The sequence below is a fragment of the Callospermophilus lateralis genome, chromosome 13, assembly GCF_048772815.1.
Source record: "Callospermophilus lateralis isolate mCalLat2 chromosome 13, mCalLat2.hap1, whole genome shotgun sequence".
NCBI lineage: Eukaryota > Metazoa > Chordata > Mammalia > Rodentia > Sciuridae > Callospermophilus > Callospermophilus lateralis.
This window is the reverse complement of record NC_135317.1, coordinates 49222050-49242660: the sequence shown is the minus strand read 5'-3', so window position 1 is coordinate 49242660 and position 20611 is coordinate 49222050. Positions and strand designations below refer to the sequence as shown.

At 39.4% G+C, this 20611-nt stretch overlaps 1 protein-coding gene across 1 annotated transcript in view; it reads right to left on the bottom strand.

The window, feature by feature from the left end:
* Positions 1 to 20611, bottom strand: part of Fam107b (family with sequence similarity 107 member B) — a 197422-nt gene that overhangs the window by 113881 nt on the left and 62930 nt on the right. The window contains exon 2 of the mRNA XM_076831395.1: positions 6191 to 6245. Coding sequence (XP_076687510.1) covers positions 6191 to 6245 — 55 coding nt within the window. The remainder of the gene's footprint in view (positions 1 to 6190; positions 6246 to 20611) is intronic.

Genomic DNA, 20611 nt, shown 5'->3' with positions numbered 1-20611 from the left:
AAAACATTCAATTTTAAGCAAACAAGAAGAAAATATTGAAAGAGAATGATATATAGAAATGCATCTGGTAGCATAAAAAAAGTCAGGCAGTTCTACTCGTAAGTATCCACACTGAAAATTTCATTCCTGGTATCTGATGCACCTTGTGGGTAAACTTCTGGAAAGCTCCATGCCTCTACTCCCATTGTGTTAACAAACACAAAATCAGGTGTAATAGAGTATACAGTGAAGCCACCAAGGTGTCTCCTGGCTGTGTCTCAATTTGCTATACAGGTACATCTCAGCTCTTCTCTAAGGCACAGGAACCCACTCAATCAACAGCATATCAGGTATATCTTAGATACAGAGTCTAAAATAAATCCTCATTTTTATTTATCTTTGGCATTTTCTCATTCATGAACAATAAGTGGTCTGCTGGATTTCCTGAATTGAAAAAAAAAATCTGAAAACAATTAGCTCTCTGCCCATAAAGAGAGGAAGAAACAGCAGACTGCTCTCTGGGTGACTCCATGGAGGGTAGGTGCTATGTTTTCAAATCCATGAGTGGTGATATCTCTTCTTAGGTTTGGCCTAGGATAGTGCTGAGAATTTTAAACCCTATTTCATTAGTTTATGCCTTTGAATGCAAAATGGCAGTGGGCTGAAAGCAGACTGGCACACTTTTAATGGACAGGCCAGGAAGTCTCTTTTCACCCCAAGTGCTAAACATGGCATTGCTGCCTTCTCCTGCCAAAGATAAACATTACCCCCATGTCCGGTCACTAGAGAAATATCTCCTCAGAGTGAAAGGCTGTTCTAATGGATTTAACCAGTGGAGAAAATGTAGGCAAAAATAGTATCTTTCTCCTACTCATACTTGATAATACAAGATGTGTAAGTAAATTCTAGAAGCATCTCTTTATGGATATGTATTAGAGCCCAGTTATGTGTTAAACCCTGCTCAGTTGTGTGTTAAACCCTTGGGATTGGGAATGAATCTCCCCTTCTCAAGATTGTGTTCTTCCAGTAATAAGCATGTTGCCACCTTCACTTCTTGAAAAGATTTACTTGATAGTGGAAATCTAATTGCTATTATTCAAAATAGAGACAAAGTAATGGGATTCCATAGGTTAAAATAAAATTATGATAGATAAATCTCATAAAGGAGTGTGGGGTATCTGGGTTTCACTGAGTCATCTACAACCTGAGTAGCATTTTCTCCAGTAAAAGGTTTCCTATGGACCCTCAGACTGTCTGTCCTACAGTTCAAGGAACAGGAAGAAGATAAACTCCTGGTAAAGGAAGAACATTCGGCTTCTGGAAGGCAAGGCTCATGTCCAACTCATCTCTGGCTTCGATAATGATTCACTTCCTATCTGTTAAATAGAGTGCACCCATTTTTCCATCGCAGGCTATGTTGTGAGCCTATCCATAGTTCATTCATGCACTCACACTCAGTCAAACTACTTATTTTGGGTTCTTATGCATTCCAGGAGTAGAGCTGGGAACTAAAGCAAAAATAAATAAAGAAATAAATAATGATGCCATGTTCCATTTCTGCTTAACTAAATTGATTTAGCAAGAGTTTAAGAGACAGGAACAAGCATTCAGTCTTCACCCAACAAATATGTACTGAACACCTGCTACTAGTCAGGCTCTAGTCTAGGTCTCCATCCTGTGTGCAGCTGCACGTAAAGCACTCCCACACCCTTGGAGCTTACCCTCTAGCAGGGAGGAAGACAAAAAGCAAATACACTCTACAGTGTGTTGGATAGCTGTCAGTGGTTTTAGAAACACAAGTCCAGGCAGGATATAAGAATTGCAGGACAGTCTGCAATTTTCTAGTGGCTAAAGAAGATCTCACGGAGAGCACAGATCTGGTAAGAGGTGAGGATGTGAGCCACGTGGAAGAGTCCCAGAAAGGAGTTAGGAACCAGGTCTTCCCTGAAAACCATCCACAACCCCCAGTAGTATTATCTCTAATGAAAAGCCTGCCCTTAATCTTCATGCTGTCTGAGACATTTAAGATGAGGTCCATCTCCCTTCTTTTTTTTCTTACCTCCCCATCTGAAGAGTTGCCTATTCATTCTGCTTTTGCACAGTTGAAGGGGATGTGTGACCAAAATATAGTTGGTCCCTGTGGAAGTCTCCTGTGGACTGTTCTACCATGACATAAAAGTAAAAACAGACACTTTGAATAATCAGAAATGGGTTTTGCCCAGGCAGAAGTCTGACCTCTGAGTATATCAACCTACAGGCAGGAATGGAGGCTGCTCAGTGTAATCCTGGTCTCACTTCCCCAAAGAAGTTACAAAAATACATATATAATTTTCCTCATTGTGTCCATTTTTGGTTGAAGAGTTCTAACGGTTTAAGGTTCGTTACTTCACCCTTAAGTAACCTAAAAACCACAGGAAATGAAAACTTAACTCAGTACAAATGACATGCACAATGAACTCTGAAAATGTGCTGGGCCCCACTCCACTCCTGGTGACCTTTAACAAAAAGAGGGTATTCTGATAACACCCTTTGACCAACCATAAAAAGACTTTAACTTACAGATTATCGAATGTTGCAATCTTTGAGGCCCTGGCAGCACAAATAATCAGGATTCCGCAAGATCGTCTTGAATTTTAAGTTCATTTGTAAGTTGTTTCAGCATGCAAAAACACTTGGCCTGTTTCTAAAGCAATACATGGGTAAGAGGAATGGTGAATGGAGCCAACATTTTTCAAACACGTTTTACTTTTTTTTGAAACATAGCCACCAGAAAGGATGCAATTCATTTTTAAAGGATTCTCTCAAGAAAGCACAGTTGGCCAAATCATTCATCTTCCTGCCCACAAGGGAATAAATGAACTAGTGAAGATATGATATTCCACCTGTGTAAGGTTGCTCCTATCCCTCTTTCTCTATAAAACTGGTAGTTTTCTACTCATTTGGCTACAAATAAAATCAGTAGGGGCATGATCTATAGTTTATCTGTGTTAATTATAAACTTGAGTCTCCATACTAGGCAAGAAATATTCAATTTTTTATCTAACTCACTATTGGAGCCCACAGAGACTATTGTAGGTATTCAGAATGGTTGGTGGTTGTTCTCAGAACCTTTCAGCAGAATAGAAAGAGATGAAGCAAAGGTTCACCCTAAAACTTCCTCTCCAAAATAAAAGGCAGAGAAACCATAAAAACTCAGGAAAAGTAACACATTCATGGAAAGGCCAATAGGCAAAGTGTGATGGTCCATTCTAGGTCAACTTGACTGGGCCAAGGGGCGATCAAGTTAAATGATATTTCTGGTTGCGTCTCTGGTGATATTTTTCAGATAAGATCAGCATTTGAATTGGTGGACAGACTAAAGTAGATTGCCTTCTCCGATATGGGTGGGTGTTACCCAAACTGTTGAGTGCCAGAATAGAAGAAAAGGTAAAGGAAGGAAGGAGTCACCCCGCTTTGTTTCCAGCCTGACTGCTTGAACTGGGACATCAGTCTTACACTGCCCTTCGACTGGGACTCACTCTATGGGTTCCCCTGGTTCTCAGGTCTTTGAACTTGGACTAGAGTTACACCACCAGCTTTCCTGGAACTCCAGTTCACAGTGACAGACTTAAAAGTCTCCATAGTCACATGATACAGTTCCTCTTAGTACATCTCTTACCAAATTTATACCCTAGTGGGTTTTTTATTCTGGAGAACCCTAACTAATACAGAAAGAAAGAGTGCTTCTCTTCTGGTATAGCAACTGCTGCAAATGATGCATAAGTTCAAGTGAAACATATACTGGCTTCTGTCCCTGTCCTCAGCTACTTCAAATAACTGGCTTATCCTCGGAGAGCTATGCTCTCGGACTTCAAATCATGGCTTGCTGACAAACAGTTCTCTCTCTTTGGTATGATACCTCCTCTTTGCCACCATCAGTAAAAATATTGTTCCTGGTCATGTCAAAGGAACTCTCAAGTAGGGAAAACTTCCTCCACACATCATCCACCCAACACACCATCGTCTTTCATGGGCCCACTGACTGCCTCATTCTTCCTTTTCCATGTGCACAGTTACAGGCATAGCCCATGTTCAGTTTTGTGTCCTATTCTTTATTTTTGCATCAAATATTGTGTGCAAAGGATGCAATACATCTTTGAAATGGTATTTTCAATGAAGAATCAAAGTTCACTTTTAAAAAGATATTACCCTTTCCACTTAGCAAGACTTCCATGGAGTCTGGGGAAAATACCACCTGATTCTGGGTCAGCATTAATCATAGGCAAGTTACTTACTAAGAAACCATCAAATATGTAGAGATTTCTGCTAAATTATTAGAGAGAAAATGATGGAACTGTCATTGGCCCCTGGGTAGCCCTTGCAAGTATAAACTATAGATCTTGGGATAAGGTGTCAGATGCCTAATCAATAGGTCATCAACCAAAATAAATTTTTTTTTAAAAAATGTGGAACTCCAGAAAGATACCACTATGGATTCAATGTACAGTATTGGTTATCATGTATTTATACCCTAGCTAATGTACTCTCTTTATGAATGAATGAATTTCCATCATTCAAGACCTTGCTTATATGTCTCATTCTCTTAGAAAACTTCCTGAATCCTCCAAATTGCATTCATCCCACCTCTTTAGTGCTCACAAGCTACCTACTCCTATCTCAGTTTTGATGTGTACTGTGTTCTGCCTTTTGCCTTAGCTCCCGGTGTCTGTAATTTACAGGCACTCTTCAACAGCAAGCTCTGTGAAGGGAAGGCTTCCACAGCCTTGGCTTCCTCTACAACCTACATTTTACATTTTTTTCTTGTGTTGTAGACACCCTCTCTTAGACATTTCTCTCTTTTGAGCACTAGTGCCATATCTTATTCTTTTTTTATAATCCCCAAATCTAAAATAGGCATAGTGTTGGCCCACAAAAAGCCTGCCCCACTGATGTCCCCATTCCAGAGAATGAAAATGGACATAAGGGATTCATTTAACAAGAATTTACTGAATGACTACTATGTTCCAGGTTCTGTCCAACGTGCCAAGGATACCATTAAACAATACAGGCAATGTCCCTGCTCTCTAGAAGACAATAAGGAAATAAACCAATCCAGTAGAAAGTTGATTTTAAGTCAGAATAAGATTATAACAAAGTTTTAAATGGGTCAGAGTTGAAGAGTGATTCAGAGGAATGTGAATGTGGTCCTCAAGTTTCTGTAGGACAGGACATTTGAGCTGTGAGGAGCCAGGTATATGAGGATATGCAAGGGAACAGAATCCTAGGAAGAGGCAGCAAACTAGAGTAATGCTTGCTCTCAACCTAGTACAGGTCACCTAGCAGGGGAGAACAGGTATAGAGGAAATGGTGGAGCAGGCTAATAGCTGCTTCTCTCATCCCCACTCCTACCAGAGCAGGGTGCCACTTTCCCCTCACTTTGCATATTCTTTCCATTACTATTTCCCATTTCTTAATCCTGCTCCCTGGTTGCCATGAAATTCTAAGAACACAAGTTTCTTCCAGCAACAAATACCTCTGGAGTCATCTTACAATACTGAGTCATATAAAACACAAAACTAGAAGCTGTTGGAAAACAGAAGATGAAGGTATTAAGATTGAGCTTTCATTATTATTAGTTCCATTCAACTAATGTTTATTTTTATAGCCTTTTTTCTGATTATCTTCCCTGACCTTAATCTTAAACTATATTATATTTATATTATAAATGTCTTTAATCTTAAACTATATTATATTTATATTATAAATGTCTTGTAACTTGTTTCTTTCCACATTATCTCATAGGAAGTTTTATCACAGGGTAAATAGCTTTAGCAAAGCTACATATTTGATTATATCTTAACTTCTAAAGCAAACTTATCTAAAGAATATTTCCCAAGATAATCAAAAGCATTTCAGTAAGTAGCCAAACTCCTTATTTTAGCATTACTGAATCTGGAATTTCTTTATCATCATCTACTTTGCAAGTATTTGTTCATCAAGAAGTGTAATCAATGAAAGAAAAAAAGACAAAGAAGAGAACGAGCTATTTTCTGTCTCACAACCAATTGCCCAGATGTTGTGGCTGGAATACATCACAAGTGACATTTCTAGTAGTGTTTTCATCATTTAAAACATACAATTTTTCCTTTGAAATTTGCAAGCTTTTGGATGCTCTGAGTCCTGCTGTCAGCAATAGCAGCCCAGAAAAGGATTCACACCCAGTGGACTCTACCTGATGTCATCTTCTGCTCCAACTTGGGGCACTTATCTTCTTGGAATTCTTCTTCCTAAGTTCCAGCCCCACAAACCAGAAAAGCAGAAAGAGAGTAAAAATACAGCATTAATTTATAGAAAGACTTTTTTTTTTTCAAAACTACTGATTAATATGAAATCAAAATCTGAGAAAATTAGACTGAGCCCCAAAGTGCTGAGATTTTGTACAAGCAAAACATAAGTACTCAATACTGATTACATAACGATGGGAGTATTGGGTCACTCACCTCTAGGGTTCCATTCACATGGAAGTATCAAAGAACTTGTCCCTTGAGTAGCACAATCCAGGGATCCTCTGGTACTACACATCTAGGGTCACTGATTACTTAGACAAGATGGCAATAAATCTCTCCATAAGATAGGAGTTCTTCCAGCATGGTAGAACAAAGAAAAATATATTTGATTTTTCATAATTCAAGTACATGATTCCATGTACTTTTTTTTTTTTTTGGTACTGGGGCATTCTACCACTGAGCCATATCCCCAGCCCTGTTTATTTTTTTCTTTGGAGATAGTCTCCATAAGTTACTTAGGTTCTTGCTAAATTGTTAAGGCTTACTTTGAACTTGCGATCCTCCTGCCTCATCCTCCTGATCCCTGGGATTACAGGCGTGCACCACCATGCCAGACTACATGAACTTTTGAAAGTTCTATCACTGTTCAGTTATTTTTATCTCTGGAAAGGCAGATATTTACCTTATCCTCTGAATCCTAGTATTATAGTCCTTACTATTATATTTTATTGTTTATTAACACATTAATTGTACATATTAATGGGATTCAATATGATATTTCAAACACATGCATAGAATATGCCTTATCAAAACCAACCTTCCCTTATCCACCCTCTCTCCCTTCCTCTGGTAATCACTATTTTAGGTTCATGTTGACTTTTCTTGGCTTCCATATATGAGACAGAGCATGTAGTACCTGGTCTTTCTGTGTCTGGCTAATTTCACTTAACATAAGTAAAATAAGATGATTTTATGCTGATTCTTTCATTTATTTTTTTCCTTTCATTAAACATTTTTTAAGTACTATTATGGCCCATTTCTGTGGGATCTTACTCTTTAGGCAGGATCCCTTCTAATGTCCCTTAAATAACATCCAAGCAGTGCCTTTGCAGCTTCCTTCCTAATCTGGAACACTATGATAACTGTGTACTCTGTAGCCAAAATGAAAAAAAAATGGAACTCAAAAAAATGATATTGTCCACTATAGAAACACTTCCAAAGTTGTGCTTAGCTTACCAATTCCTAGGTAATATAGCTCATCAGGATCCAACTCCATCAGATACTGAAGCCCAATTAGTAAGAAAGAAATGTACTTTTTTCTTCATAAAGATTAGTTTCATTAGATTACCACAGTACCAGCTCATAAAAGAATTGATATCACCTGTGTTGGGAACAAGTGTTTTTCCAGAGATAAAAACCATCTCCAGCGTTCATCATCAGAGAGCAGTCCCCCAAAATTGTCCTATTTTTACAACCCATGAAATAGTTTGGGTATAGGCAATTTGGGTAAACAAGGACTCAGTTCAATTATCTCAAATTTATGGATTACAAGAAATTTTAATGAAAATTGCTTTCAAACTTGCATTTCTAGAAAGGGTGTGAATTAATAAGAAAGAAAATGAAAACTATAGAAAAGGCCCATAGCATAGCAACTAAACACAGCAAGTAATTTCTTGCTTCACAAGGCCCAACAGGATAATATATACTAAAGACATAAGGAGTTATTTTATAATATAGCCACAGGGAGAGTCTCTTGAGATGCCAAAATTATCCAAATAAAGTTGTTTCACACATAAAAGTTTCTGTCCTTTGAGCTAATGAGACTGCTTTTTTTTTATGGCTCTGAATTCCAGAATTGTGAAACAACATAGCCCTTTAGCTTTCTCCAAACATATTTATTACCCCATTCTAATGAGTCCCCCAAAGTTTCCCTTTAATAAGAGTTGAAAACCCTACCCCCAACAATCTGCAATCTGCAGAGGAAAGGATCTTTGGAATCTTCTTTACTGTAGCATGCTCAGCACAGAATAAATAAACATCTGTCTTTAATAGTGTAAACTATGTTCTATTTAGAGAAAAGTGGCTGAGCTCTGTAGATTCATGTGTCTCTGCTCTTCAATTCAAATCTGTGATTTGCTGAGTTTGTTCTTAGCAGCTTTTTCCCAGCAATGTTGGAGTAAAATGACAACAGCCCAACTCTAATGGACATCTGTTGATTTTGCTGCTTAGCATTCATTCACTATCTAATAAGGGAAGTCTCATTTCATCTTTAAAACTATCCCTTCCCACTTTTAAGGAGCTCTGGTTCCTGCACCTTCATGTGGTCCACAAACTGACTCCAGAGGTTAAGCATGTAACCCAGGCCTGTGTCCATCAGTATGTTGCATTTTCCTCTGATTGGTACAGGTTGATCATGTGACCCAATTAGGGATAATGAGAAGTAATCAGATTTTTCTCTGGACTTCTGGGAATATAACTCCTGTTGGAATCCACTGGTTCTGAAACCTGAGACAACTGTTGGGGCGGGAATTGCTGCTGTGGCCGCCATTTTGCTCTCACAAGCTGCTGAGACTGGGGCCCACACCCCAGAAGTCAAGAGATGAACTGATGCTGAGTTCTGATAATATCAGTCAATCCCACAGTTCAGCCATGCCTGAAGCAAGCTTAACTAGACTTTTTAGCATAAGTCACCTAATACATTTAGTTTTAAAATACACACACACACACACACACACACACACACACACACACATATATGTCGAAGTCTGGCTGGGCACAAATCATGAGCCACTGAAGCAGGAACAAACTTTATTTTTGAACTCCACCAGCACACTCCACACATGCTCCCCGGGAATTCTCCCGAACGCCACTCGGCTGGTCCAGGAACCAGCAACCGGAAATATCCCTTCTCCGGCACTTCCCCAACCAATGGGAACTCTCTGGGAATCCCCGTGAGAGCTCAACTGGAACTCAACGGGAACTCCACGAGAACTCGCTGGCGTCACCTCTCAACCACTACTTCTGGCAAAAATGCCATGCATCATCCCAACTTGGCTGTGGCCCTCAACACATGTATATATTTAAAAAAAAAATACACACACACACATAGACATTTTTTTAAATAAATTCAATGTTGGGTTTTCTGTCCTTTCTAATAGGTTGAGTCTTAGCTGATGCCACAATGTGAACACCCTAGCTCTTGAAGGGAGTCATTTGTGATGATCATGGGCTTCTCTCCTTCACTCTCCCTTATGTGCTTTACAATGCTGGTTTAATCAAACACGACCCTGATGTGTTGACAAGGTTGAGCATTCCTTATCTGAAATGCTTGGGACCAGAAGTATTTCAGATTTCAGATTTTGGAATATTTGTAGATAAATAATGAGACACCTTGAGGGATGGGACCCACGTCTAAAACCAAAATTCATTTATTTTATGTGTGTCTTATACACACTGCCAAAAGATAATTTTATATGATATTTTTAGATTTTGATATGAATAAGTTTCTTTTCAAAGATTCACCAGGTTGACCAGGAGAGAGACAGAGAGAGAGAAAGAGAGAGAGAGAGAGAGAGAAACACAGCCATATCAATGTTTATAGCAGCTCAATTCACAATAGCTAAATTGTGGAGCCAACCTAGATGCTCTTCAGTAGATGAATAGATAAAGAAACCGTGGTGTATATACACAATGGAATATTACTCAGCATTAAAAGATAATAAAATCATGGCATTTGCAGATAATGGATAGAGCTGGAGAATATCATGCTAAGCAAAGTAAGCCAATCCCAAAAAACAAGGCCAAATGTTCTCTCTGATAAGTGGACACTGATCCATAATGGGGAGCGGGGAGGCCTGGGAAAAATGAAGGAACTTTGATTGGGTAAAGGGGAGGGAGGATGGGGAGTGTGCATGGAGGCAGGAAAGATGGTGGAATGAGATGGACATCATTACCCTAGGTACATGTATGACTGCACATATAGTGTGATGCTACATTGTGTACAACCAGAGAAATGAAAAATTTTGCTACAATTGCATACAATGAATCAAAATGCATTCTGCTGTCATATATACTAATTAGAATAAATTAATTAATTTAAAAATTAAAAAATCAATAGATTAATAAATAAATAAATAAATAAAAGAAAAATCAGGTAGTTAGGGAGGGAAAATAAGAAAAGAAAAACTTTAAAGAACATGAACTTCATTCACATACTTCAAGTCATTGCGCTTTGGCTTCGTGGTTTTGTGGCACTGACAGCTGACATTTTACTCTTAAGACATCATGCCAAGAAGCAGAAAGGTTTAGTTGGAGAGACAAACAGAATTCTCGAACAAAGATTAAGGAGGGCTGGTTCCTTTTGACTTCACTTGTTAGGACAAGTCTATGACTGATTCTTGGCCTCAACTTTCTCCATTTAGAAAATGAGTTCCAAATATGACCCATTCCTTTTCAACAAAGTTAAATTTTTATTTTAAATAATTGTTTCCCTACCAGCAAACATCTAAGGAGTTTTCTTCCAACTTCTCCTGTCTTTCAGTGTATAGTTTTTTATTTTTTCTTAGTTCAAATAATCTTGGACCAGAATTGCAAGGATATTTTTGAAGCTCCTGATGTAGATTAAAAATTACCCCCCAAATGTTTCAGCAAGTTTTTGTGCTAAAGTGTGACAGTGTCATTACAACCTTCCTGTGTCTAATGCTTGTTTTGATGGATACAAAGAATGTCTTACAGGAGTTAATTTTAGAAGTCTATACACAAAGACTCTATCATGATATGTTTCATTGCTACTAATAAAGACATGTTTGATTTTCCATGGGATCTGATAGCTAAGCCTTGTCTAGCCCATTAAATTAATTATTCATCCAGAGCAATGACTCTGAATTCAAGCTTCATTTGGGATCTAATCTCTCTATTAACAGATGCTTACTAAACAATTGCTGAGTTAATTCAATTGTTCACCTACTTTATATTTTAATGTCCAATGCAGTAACACATATCACAATAAAAAGTCTGACATTGTCACTCCTGGCAAATCAGACAAGACATTCATATCCTTCAAAAAGATTTCTGAATCAGCCCCAACTTCATTCCAAACGTTGTCCTATTCTAACTTTAAAATAGAATATTAGCTAACATTTGTTGATTGCTTACAGCATCCAACTGTGTTTTCTGTGTAGTGAATCACTTAATTATTAACAATCTTCTGAGTTGATAAACTTGCTATCACCAATCTTGTTTCAAAGATGGAGAGACAGAGGTTTGGAGGGATTAAGTTATTCTCCCTGTGGTGGATGCTGTGATGTGCTACTGGAGGCCACTATGTCCTGAAAGATTTACCCTCAAAACTACAGGGCCTACTTTTGCCAAAGAGACCTTTGCTGTCAGCCTCTCAGGCTGGGTTTGCTGCCAGCGAAGATGGCATGCACTGACTTGTGGACATGACAGTGAGAAACCCAGCCCCTCATTCCAACACAGAACAATTCTGAAGGATCCTCCCTCCTACCTCCAGAGCTCTCTGTGAGGTTGGTTGAGGTCTTCATTGAGACTTCCCTACAGCCCAGTGGCTCCCTCTGCCCTATCCTTCTTCCTTCTCTTCCCTTCCACAAGAGTGGGTCCCAAATGCTCTTTCTAATCAACTCTGTATGTGCTACTTTCCATTTCACTCAGTTTCCCAGAAACCCATCAACCTACCCAAAGTCACATTTCCCAAAAATGACAAAAATGAGATTCAAACTCAGGTCTATCCAGCTCCCACATTCCTGGCATAATCCATTACACTACTCCCTCTCAATGACTGGTGCCTCTCCCTTGTAAACTGAGATACCCAAGGCCCAGTGCCAGAGACTCCAGCTTGGTAAGTGAGTATGGGTGCAGGGCGACCAGCCAAACCGATTGGCTCAGACTGAGGGGTTCTCCAGAGTACAGGACTTTCAGTGCTAAAACCAGAAAAGTCCCCTGCAAACCAGGACAAGTTGATCACCTAAATTTAGGTGTGGCCTGGGAGTCTAATGAGCTCTGTGGATGTTTCTGATCAAAAAAAAAAAAAAATCTTCCAAAACATGGTGTTGAGGCAGGGGCTGTGGTTCAGGGGCAGAGCCCTTACCTAGCATGGGTAAGGCACTGGGTTTGATCTTTAACACTAAATACAAAAATAAGCAAATAAAATAGAGGCATGCTGTCCATCTATAACTACAAAAAAAAAAATTTTAATAGTGTGTTGGGGGGCTGGGGTTGTGGCTCAATGGCAGAGCACTTGCCTCACAAGTCTGAGGCTCTGGTTTTGATTCTCAGCACCATATATAAGTAAATGAATAAAATAAAGGTCCATTAAGAACTAAACAAAATTTTAAAAAAACACTGTGTTGGTAAAGGGAAGCTCTAATTATGGATGTTTTTAAATTGCTTTTATCAAATTCTAGGTTAGATGCTGTTTCTATAGTGCTTCACAATTTGTTTAGTAAATATTATTGTTCTGTTTTTAAGATGAGGAAGCTGAGGTCAAAGAAATCAAAGAACTTGCCCAAGATCACACAAGCTGATAAGTGAGGGATCCTGAAGAAAAACCCAGGCGGTCTAGTCTATACTGATAATCAATACCCCATCCCACATCCCAAATGACATTCCCTTGCAATTTCCTCATCTGGAGCCAAAAATAATACTATCTTGTGTCTGTGGGTTGTTGTGAGGGTAAAATAGGTAACATACTTAAGATGCCTATTTAGCATCTGCCACAGAGTAAATTTATATTGTGCACCTCTCCTTCCCCCTCCAGCAGAGTGGTGGAAACTATGTTTTATGTCCATTGTGCACTAAGAAGAGGGTTAGAGGTCATCTACTAAAAGCTCTCACCCAATTGTATAAGGAACTGTCAACAAAACTGACCCCAGGCAAAATTCACTTTAATGAATACATGCTGACTGAGGAATCTCCATATTCATGGCATTATGCTGAAAGAAAGGGCGGGTGGCAGGGAGATACCACAGTGCCCCTTTATACAGAAGGGCACAAGCTTCTATGTGCAAGAGGAATTCATACCATCTGCCTGGTTCGGAGACTTTACTGTCAGTGATATCACAGTGCCTTCTTCAATGTGAGCTCTTTGCTGGTGTGATTTTGATTTCTGAAACTTTTCATCTTAGCCAAAAATAAAAGCTACTTATGGGATAGCTATCGTTAGAGAAAGGACTAGCTGAAGAGAGCTTTGAAGTAAGGAGGAATGTAGTTTGTGTAGTTCTGCAATGGAATGAGTGAGTATTCTTCATGGCTAGAGGAGGCTTCTTCAAAGACAGACCATTGTGTGTGCAGGTTTACAGGCCAAGAAAACCACAGGAGCAAAACAGCATTTACCACTAAGTGGAACTTTCAGAATCAGTTGCAAAGAAAGGTTTGACACAATATTTAGAGCTGTAATTCAACTTCCTGGTCCAAATTTCAAAGTTACATAATGATTTCAAAAATATTCAAATTAAAGTAAACTCCTGTCGAACTGCTGGGGAATGGAGGCAGTAAAACTGATTGCCACCTATATGGATGACTGCCTGTATTGATGAATCTAGATCCCATATGTAGATTATGTCATAGATCATGAGTGAGTGACAAGAGAAAATTATGACTCCACAGTTTCTTATGGCATCTAATTCTATCCTTAGGCATTCTATAAACACGTATTGAATGAATGGGAAATAAGTGAATGAACTTCATTTGTTTCAAAGAAAAATGTTCCCCTCAGAAGTTTTTGCCTAAAACTGAAGCTCCAAGGAAGTGTCTTCAGCATTGCAGGGCTTAGTGATTCATATCCAGGAAGACAATGCAGTCAGAGAAGGAGGTGTGTCCCCGTCCATTCTGGTTACTATAACAAAATATTACAGACTGGTGGTTCTCAAACAACAGAAGTTTATTTTTCACAGTTCTAGAATCTGGGAAGTACAAAATCAAAACAGGTAGATTTGATGTCTAACGAGGGTACACTTCTTGGTTCAAAGGTGGTGCCTTCTCACTTTAATCTTTACCTGATATGAATGAGTTCTTTTGGGTCTTTTATGAAGGCACCAGTCCCATTCATGACTTTGCCCCCACAACCTAATTGCCTGCCAAAGTCCCCACGCCCCTAATACCATCACCTTGGGGAGGTTAGCATTTCAACAGACAAATTTTGGAGGACACAAATATTCAGACCATAGGATTGTTCCAAAAGGACTTCATAAATACAGTGTGAATGAGAGAATAATAGTGTTTGTTGGAAATCGGGCACCATTTTTTACTCAGTCTCCATGTTTGTTCAAAATATTAGTAATGCCTCCTCTCAGATACCTCTCTATGTATAAAACCATGTCCAACACACAGTTTCATTTAACTCCTTCAATAATTTTGTGTGATTGGCAGAGCAGGCATCCCCAAGTTTCCACATGAGAAATCTGAGCCTCGCAGCCACACAAAGATAGGCAATGCCCCAGATCCTCCACCAACCCTCCAAGGAGCACAGTGGGGTAGTTTCCAGTTGGCTTCTGTTGCTCCCTCAAAGATCAGGCAGGGAGATCAGAAAGTAGGGAAGAAAGAGAGATGTAGCCAGAAGCCACAAAGTGCCCTAGAATGAACACTTCTTTGGAACATTCCTAAGAATCCTGGAGAAGATCTTTCTGAGTTCCAGGTTCCATACCCGGATCAGTCTCCCTTTCAGAACTTAGAATTCTAAGTTCTGGAATTTGTGGAAGCTGCAATTATGTCTGTGGGCAGAAGTCACAGCCCTAGGCAGTGACACCCAACAATTCTTTTGGTTTCCTGTAGAACCTTCCAGAACAAATAAAAACTTGGTGGTGAATTTTGTTCGTAATCCTAAATTGTTTTAGCCCTTGCTAAAGCTGAAGCTGTGGTGAAATTCAGACTCCAGTTCTGGCATCCAAACACCTCTCCTCAATCTTAAGTTGACATAAAGTACAATTTATAAATTGTCCAAATGAACTTAAAGTATGGTCTGAATTCATCCTAGGAAGAAATGCTAAACTGGGGTTTTTCCAATGTCAACTAAAGCAATGGAAGGACAGTGCAGGGAGCCAGTGAGCCATTGTCTAACATTCTCCTAGGCAACCCATGCACAGGGTCCTTGCTAAGTACATCTCTTACAACAACTTTTAAGGTGATATTATTTTTAATGTAATTGTGCTGGATCTTTTAATTATAGTCATGTCATGTAACTCAGTGCTTTTCAGGAATTGCAGCAAGCTTTGTGCTCAAAACACCTGGCAAAGCCTCGTGGAGAACATTAAGGATTTCCTTGGATCACTACATAGCTCTCATCTTTCAGGCTGTCACCAAGAAAAGAATAAATAATGTTCTTCCCACTAATCCTCATTAACCTCGTTTTAGAAAGGCAATGTCACCTAATGAAAATGAGAAGATCCATATTCCCCTCCAATGCAATTATGTACACCTGATCAAATTCATATTTCCCCTGGGCTTCATCTCCTCCCCAGTGAGACAGAAACACCAGGAGTTCTACATCCTCATGCGATGTTTCCTAATCAAATAAGGGAGGAAGTGTGAAAATCATCTTCCTGAGGTCTTTAGAATAACTTAAGGGTCGACACCTTATTATTTGGAAATACATAATTACAAAGGTCAGAATATATCCTTTGGCTTCACTCAGGCACTTTCATGCAAATACAAAATCCACACCACTGATGGAATTGTGCTGCCCTGCACACAGTGATCACTCAGCAAATAGTTATTGTTTGTGGACTGAGTTCACCAGACAGATGATTTCAAGCATGCATGGACTACCCAGGAAAATTCAGCAAGGGAAGGAGCAGGTATGAGTGGAAATGGAGGGTAGGTAGACGGGAGGGGTAGGTGACAATGAAGTGTGCCTGGAAGTTATCGCCTTCTATTTTAATTCTCTTTACATCTATAAATGTTTTTCTGCCCCAAACCTGATGGAATTACTTCTGCACTGTGAAGGTTACGGTGACATGTATACACACACATGCACAATGTATAAGTGCGCGCACACACACACATACACACATGTGCACATAATTGACCAAAAGTGAGCAAACCAAGTCTGGGAAAGGGATTGCAAATTGTTCAGCCTTTCAATCCTCCTGTCAATGCTTCTGATCTCCCTAACAGGGTACATGCCACTTTTTTTAGTGTCTTTTTTGTCAGGGCTTCCAGAAAGGGAAGGGATGTCAATGGGAATTTGCATGTGTAAACTTAAGCAATGCCCAGGTCCCCTTAAAGGAATTTAAAAATGGAGTTTCCTTTCTCCAGACATGGCCCAGTAGTCTGACCACCCTTCCACCCACACCTTCCTGCAGTTTTGATGCTTCCCACAGCCACTGCTAACACACTCCAGATGTTCAAATTCATCATTGCCCTTGGAACTCTCTCTGTAGCTCTTAACATGCCTACTGCTGTAAGGGAGGAGAGAGGTTACTGGGGTCGATTCTGACCTTTAATCTAGAAAACTAAGGTCATCCATTGTCAAGCATTCTTTCATTACATGAAAAAAATGTTATTCATTCAATGAACAGACCACAGAGAAGAACACTAACCACAGAGAAGAACACTAATCATTACAACATGAAAAGTGCTAGGGTAGAGCTAAGAGGAAGGTGCTCAGGAGTCCTGAGGAGGGTCACCTCCTGGTCTGCAGGTGATGAGAGTCACAAGGTGATGAGAAGCACAAGGGTGACTTCTCCAGAGAGATGGCACATGCCAGGAAGGTGGAGGCAGTAGCATGCCAGTAGAGAATTGCCTACGGAAACAAAACCTCGGGTGATATTTTTCACTTTTAATACCTTTAAAAAGATACCCTGCATCTCAGATACAGCACACAACCAAGACTGTCCATGTGCCACTTCCTTCTCCCTGTGCCTGTTGATGAATCACATCAAAGGGCTTCCTTGGCTTCTGGCTTCCTGTTGGGTTCAGTCAATGGGAACTACTAGCAGATCAGAGGGAAGGAGGAGCCTTTCCTCTCACCTGTTCACACCTGCAGTCCCTGAAGGTCCAGGCTTCCATCAAGGAGGTCTTCTCAGGAAAGGCTCTTTATTCCAGGTTCCTATTTCTGCTTCCTCCCTTCTTCCCTAGGGGCCTTGGAGAGGTAATAGCCCATTCACTGTTACTGGTATCCCTGGAGGTTTCTCTGCATCCCACTCACATTTTCATAAATAGTCTTTTGTTAAGCTTTCCTTGAATTATTCTAATTTGAGAGCTAACCATTTCCTGTTGGGACCTTGACTGATACAGCAAAGAGCAAACACATCAGAGACAGCAGGATGCAACAGCTGTATAGACACTAGTGATGGCAATGACAGTGTCTGATTGATCGGTGCATTCATTCCACAGGCTCTCACTGATGGCTGACCACATGAAAAACGTAATGGGAAAGGAAACCATCCTTTCTGGATTTTAGACCTTGTGAGCTACAACATGCCTTGCTAAAGAGAGACAATGTATTTTCATTTGGGGTTTCAAAATGTGATCTCAGTACCTATGCATAATGGGAAAATGAGAAAGATGGAATCTGTGCTCTCAGAGTTGACAATTCCAGGTTACTCCCTCAAAGTCCATGTTGCTAAAAGGAAAGAACAAATAGAGAAAATCAAGGCAGGGTCAAGCAAGGGTTCTACATTGTGCACTTGCACTATGGATGAAGCTCCCTCTGTTGAGTGGTAAGTCTGCTGCTTTTAGATCAAAGCTTCAATAGTAATGAAGACTCAGTAACCAGGTAGTTTATACACACACACACACACACACACACAAAATATTGCATTTACTCTTTATGACAACCTCTGTGAAATAGATATTATCCTCCTATTGTGCAGAAGAGAAAACTGAGGCTTACAGCATTAAATAGGTAATAGTTGGCAGCATCTGAATTTGAACCTAAGTCTGTATCTAATGCCCTTGCACATAACTATAACTACACCACAACGTCTCTTCTGGGAGCAGGCAATTCATGGCCAAGACCAAACGGTGTTTGTTGAATATGAGTCAATTACAGGTTTGGAGGTAAAGAGCAACCCTACAATTTTGTTTGATCTGTATTATTATATCCACATAGTAAGAAATAGGGTGGGGAAGCTACCTTTGGGAGTCCTCTTTCCACATGCTAAATCAGACATCAGCTAACCATGTGCCCTGGACTTAGAAAGGAGGGAGAGGGCAAGCAAAACAGGATGCATCCCAGGGACACACTAAAGATTTGATTCTGTGGAGACTGTGCTCCTTTTTAGCTATCTAGTGGGAGGGGTCTTAAGGGTCACATTTGAAATTTAAGGCTATTCTACTTGTGATTAGCCACATTAGGCCTGTGGGCAGGGCAACTTCCCCATATGCTACCTCAGGGAAAGCACCCTAATCACACAAGAGGGGTTTTATGAGTGGCAAGCAATACAAATGACTATAAATTTAAAGTGCCCCATAAATTCTGTAGAATTCAAATTTAAGACCAATTGATACCCTCATTAAAAACTACCTTACTTTTCCCCTGTGCCAGTGTATCCATATGTCATGGCTTCTGCCTGATTTAGATGTTATGTTAGCCTACCTATGCTGTTTGCAATTGTCTAATAAAGGAAGGTGAGACTGCAACTCTAAGCTTCAAATAGCCCAAGTCTGGTTTCAGGATGAATGTTGTCTTGCTGCATGGGCCTAGGTTATTCAATTAACTTCTCTGATCCTGTATGTGCCAAGTGAGAATAAAATATGAGTCCAGTGACTTTTATGGGCAATAATAAATAGAAGCAGTTCACAGAGTTATAGATCTTAGAGCTAGAAACAACCTCAAGAGATCGTTTAGTGCATGGGGACTATGAAGAGCCATACAAAAATCTCAAAGATGCAGTCAATCATTATCATTCACTGTGGCCTTCTGCTGTTTTGGAGAAATCTAGCAAATCAACCCAGCCATCGTAAACAATGCTGAGAATTGGCAGATTAGTAACTTGAGCCTTTTATCAAGTGGAAATTTAATCACCGATCATTCTGAATCATCTCATCTTATGCATTTTGGTTTTTGTGATAAAACCAGGTAAAAATCTACTCATTTCTTTGGAATTCAAAATACAGTATAATTTTGTTAACTACAGCCCTCACACTGCACTTTGGATCTCTAGAATTGTTCATCCTACATATCTGCTCTCCCCAGTTCCCCCAATAACCACTATTTTACCCTCTGTGTATCTGACGTTTTCATGTGTAGGGTCCATATGTAAGTGAGATTGTGCCGCATTTCTCATTCTATATCTGAACTTCCCACTTGGCACAATGTCCTCCATGTTCATCCATGCTGTGGCACAGAGCAAGGTCTTTTTTTATTTTTTTACTTGATTTAATTAGTTATACATGACAGTAGAATGCACTTATATACTTTGATGTATCATACATAGATGGGATATAATTTCTCATTTTTCTGAGTATACGTATTGTAGAATCACATTGGTCACACAGTCACATACATACATACAGTAATAATGTCTGTTTCATCCTACTATTTTTCTTATCGCCACATCCCCTGCCTTCCCCTCCTTTCACTTCCCTCTACCCAATCTAAGATAACGTGTTATATATATATATTTGCATTACAATTCTTAATACATGTAAATACCACGATTTTTGTATTTCTGTTTGTATATAAAGTATGTTGGCACCCAATTCAAGTCTTCATACACAAATTGAAGTTTGAATCATCTATCATGGTGGTATAGACCACAATTTCATTATCCATTTGTCCATCAGTGGACACAGATTGTTTCCATATCTTGGCTATTATGAATTATGCTCCAACAAACACTGAAGTGCAGTGTTTGATCTGCAGTCCCAGGTGGTGATCTCGTTTCCTTTGAGTCTATGCCCAGCAGAGGGATTGCTGGAGGCTCTATTAATTCAGTTAAAGCTTCCATACTAACTCCCACAATATCTGCATTAATTCACATGCCATAAGTGTGTAAAGATACCCCTTTCTCCCTAGTCTTGCCAACATTTGTTATCTCTTGACTTTTTGATAACAGCTATCATAAAGGGTGTGAGGTGAAATCTCACAATGGTTCTCACTTGCATTTCCCTAATGATTAATGCTGTTGAGCACCTTTTAATATACATAGTGGCCATTTTTATGTCTTCTCTGGAGAAATGCCTGTTCAAGTCCTTTCCCTTTTAAAAAATGCATTATTTATTTTCCTGCTATTGAGTTATGTGAGTCCTTTATAACTTTTTGATATTAACTCCTTATAGATATGACTTGAACACATTATTTTCCCAAATTGTAGCTTGCAGTTTAATTTTAAAACTTTTTTCCTTTGTGATACAGAAGTTTTAGTTCAATGCAATTCTGTTTGCTTATTTTTCCTTTTGTAGCCTAG